Raw genomic sequence first — 3,391 nt, 5'->3', positions numbered from 1 at the left:
CCCCTAGAGTGCAAGGGAGCACAGCGATGTCGTCGTCATGCCTCCTCGCGAAGTCCCGGTGGTCATAGGAACACGAATCCCCTTTGTGCTCCCTTATGGCCCTGGTAGAGAGTAAGCATGAACACTCGTCAAGAAGTTCACTCGAAGCCCAAGGGTACAAGTCTTTGGGATGAACCCTGGAGGAAGCAGGGTGAGAAGACATTCTGTAACAAGATCGGGACTGCCAGAAATGCAAGAGTTGAGCGAGGGAAACGAAGGCTGGAACGACCCTTCGTCAGAGAAGAAAGGGTGCAAGAAGGAAGGGTGCAAGAAGAAAGAATGCAAGTAGGTTATGAAGAGTGAGAAATGATGAGGATAGTTCAAGAGTTTGAAGAGTTAAATAAAGCGGTTAGAGCGCCAAACGACGCGAATGGATGCACCGCACGATTGATACACGTGGCAGAAGATGAAAGGATGACGCAGGCACCACTGGGTTAAATCAGAAAACGTCGTATTGACAGAGTATCCAGTGGTACGATGCGCCGTCACAAGTGGGTCAGGGACGCAGCAGGAGTCAGGACTCAGTGAAATGACTGAATGTCCCATCATCCATCCAAGAAGCGCCACGTGGATCAAGGCGAATGACGGAACGTCCCATCAGCCATACAAGAAGCGCCACGTGGATGGCACAGACAAAACCTTGAGCTCTTCGCTGCCATCAGGCGTCGACCAAGGCAAGAATCAAAGTCAACGTCGAAGTAAAGGTAACGCCCGAGGTGTCACCCGGAAGGACGTGAAGGGCGACGCTAGCGTGAGACGTCACGGGCGTCGCCAACCCAAATACCAACTGGCGTCGCCTCCCGATACCCACAGGTAGGAAAGACTGTGGAGGGAGACGAAATCAAAGAAAGCACAGTTAGTCACTGGCATCGCCTCCCCGATACCCACAGGTAGGAAAGACTGTGGAGGGAGATAAGACCGCCAAACGCCAGGAAATTGTTGGCAGGGCGTTCCCCGATACCTATGGGAAGGAAAGACCATGGAGGGAACAGACCCCCCCCCTGAGCACTCGGCGTTTTAGACACCCGAGGATGATACGGCGCTGCTGTAGCAGGCCTCTCCCTAGGCGTGGGCGTCGGGCGTTAAGGATCAAGGAAAGGACCTTTTGGTATTAGAAACACCCCGTGGACGATACGGCGTCACTAAGTGAGCCTCTCCATGGGCGTGGGGGTTGGCACGCGACTTTTCCCGGTCATACAAAGCCGCCCAACGAAGCGAAAGAAGCAAGTATAACGCAAACGAAACAACCGAAGCATAAGAAGGCGAAATATGAGAATGAGATCGCACAAGCAGAATCGTATATGGCAAAGACACAAAAGCAATCATACGAACACCCAAATTTGTAGCAAGAGTACGGATAGTTCAAAGAATTACAAGTTTGAACAAAGAAAGTCAAAAGCAAGCGTAAAGAATAAAGGAATTAAGCTTGAAAGTGAAGGTGGCGGTTGAGAGACAGCGGTTCAGTCATCCACGTCCATGGGCACGACCTTCCCGTCGACGACATGGTTCATGGGGTCGCAGTTCGAAATATTGATGCCAGGGTTCTCACAGGACGCCTGGGTCAGAGCCTCTTGGAACCCCTCCTCGAAAGTGCCCGCCATCTCCTGGATAAGAGACTTTTTCTCCTTCTCTAGCTCCTCAATGGCGGCATCCCCAGAGGTCACCTACTTCTCCAGAGCCTCTTTCTCCACGCGAAGCCGACTGACCTCGACCTGTAGTGTGTCGTAGTCAGCCCGAAGAAGGTCCATCGCTTTGGCCTGGGTGGCCATTTCCCCCTCCAACCGCTCTGTCTTGTCAGCCTGCTCACGACAACGGTCCTTCAGGTCCTTCTGAATTTCTGCATCAGCTTTAAGCAATTCCTGAAGGCCCGTCACCTGGACTTGGAGGGCGACTTCACGAGTATAAAGGCCATCCTGGAGCTCCAATGCCTCTGCCAGTTGCCTCTCAGTTTCTGCCTTAGACTCTTGCATTTGTTTCAGAGAGGTTTGATAAGCTTCGTTCTGGCGCCCCAGGGTCCTCATTTCCTCCTCCAGAGTAGTAGCCTTTGTTTCTAAAGCCTGGAGAGTTTGAGCTTGCATGACCGCGTTTCTGGCCTAGGCGCGCCATTCAAGAGCCACCGCCAAGAAGGCCCCCAAGTAGAAGGGCATGCCTTCCTTCCTGTCGGTGCCCTCTGGCAGAGTCCCGCCACTGAAGCCCCTCATTAGATGCATAATCGGAGGAGGGATGGCGATGAAATCAGGGGCGGCAGCGACGGAAGCAGGGGAAGCAATGGCTTCTGTCGGCGGCGGAGGCGGGGCAGATTCGGCGCCTTCGCCCCTTTCCTCTTGGAGTGTCACGGGGGGAGTGAGGTCGCACTTGGGGGGTTGTCCATGAAGGGGTTCCCTCCCTGGGGCGACGCCTCTACCGAAAGAGGAACCCGCGCAGATTTTCTTCTTCTGAAGGGGGCCACGCCTTTCGAGTCCTCATCATCTGATAAAATCTCCAAAACCCGTTTCCCTTTGTCAAGGGGGGTTGGAGCCGGTGACGAGGCCGCGGCTAGGGGAACGGCGGCGATAGGCGGAGGAGAGTTGGGAGTTGGAAGCGCTTCGGGGCCAGGTGGAGATGACGGAGATGGGTTAGAGGGAGCTTCAGCAGTGACTGGAGGTGGCGGTGACAGAGTCGGTGGGGGAACCGGATCGGCAGCAGGGGTGAAGGAGGCACCCGCCTTGGCGGCGCGTGCCTCCTTCATTGCCTTCGCCAGCATCATTCTCTTGGAAGCGCCCATCACCGATCCTACATCAAGACAGGCCAAGCAGCAAGAATTAGTACTAAAGCAGCTATGCGAATTCACAATACATGAAGAGACGTGAAATGCAAGTAACATGGCACAGTGTAAAACGAGCATAATAGTATGGGGGAACAAACACTCGATAGCAGGCTGTTCACAGCAAGAAAGATGAGGGGAGAGCCCCTTACCAAAATAGGTGGTCAGGGCGTGAGCATTGTACTCGCTAGCGACCAGCTTCAAGGTATCAAAGACGATCCCCAACCCCGCCAAGGCTTTGCTTACCTCCCTATCGGCGGGAGATAGCTCTTCCAGGGTTTTGGCCCTGAGCAGTTTAGGGCGCTCCGTCCAGTAAAGGGGGAAGCCATCCAAAGCCGTGGGATCGTGCTTGGCACTGCACACCCTGAAGAACTTCCCTTTCCAATTCTTGTACGAATTTTGGAAGAGGGAGAGGAGGATCCTGCCTGCGATCCCGGAAAAGCTTACCCAGAAGCTCTTCCCCTGCTTTTTCACCTCAAAGAAATGCAGGAAGACATCTACAGAAGGGGGAATGCCCAGGTGTCCACAAAGAATTTGAAAGCCCCTCAC

General features: G+C 54.0%; 2 protein-coding genes across 2 annotated transcripts; both read right to left on the bottom strand.

Moving 5' to 3' along the window:
• Positions 1-1,703: 1,703 nt before the first annotated feature.
• LOC137809101 (uncharacterized) lies at positions 1,704-2,117 on the bottom strand. The gene has a single exon (XM_068610242.1). The coding sequence runs from the start codon at positions 2,115-2,117 to the stop codon at positions 1,704-1,706; it is 414 nt and encodes a 137-aa protein (XP_068466343.1).
• Positions 2,118-2,371: 254 nt separating this feature from the next.
• On the bottom strand, positions 2,372-2,803 carry LOC137809100 (uclacyanin-3-like). The gene has a single exon (XM_068610241.1). The coding sequence runs from the start codon at positions 2,801-2,803 to the stop codon at positions 2,372-2,374; it is 432 nt and encodes a 143-aa protein (XP_068466342.1).
• Positions 2,804-3,391: the final 588 nt, after the last annotated feature.

This window comes from Phaseolus vulgaris, chromosome 2 (assembly GCF_000499845.2).
Source record: "Phaseolus vulgaris cultivar G19833 chromosome 2, P. vulgaris v2.0, whole genome shotgun sequence".
Lineage (NCBI taxonomy): Eukaryota > Viridiplantae > Streptophyta > Magnoliopsida > Fabales > Fabaceae > Phaseolus > Phaseolus vulgaris.
This window is presented reverse-complemented; position numbering and strand designations above follow the sequence as displayed.

Coding starts and splice junctions, on each gene's coding strand:
- LOC137809101 (XM_068610242.1), bottom strand. CDS start 2,117: ATGCAAGCTCAAACTCTCCAGGCTTTAGAAACAAAGGCTACTACTCTG.
- LOC137809100 (XM_068610241.1), bottom strand. CDS start 2,803: ATGGGCGCTTCCAAGAGAATGATGCTGGCGAAGGCAATGAAGGAGGCA.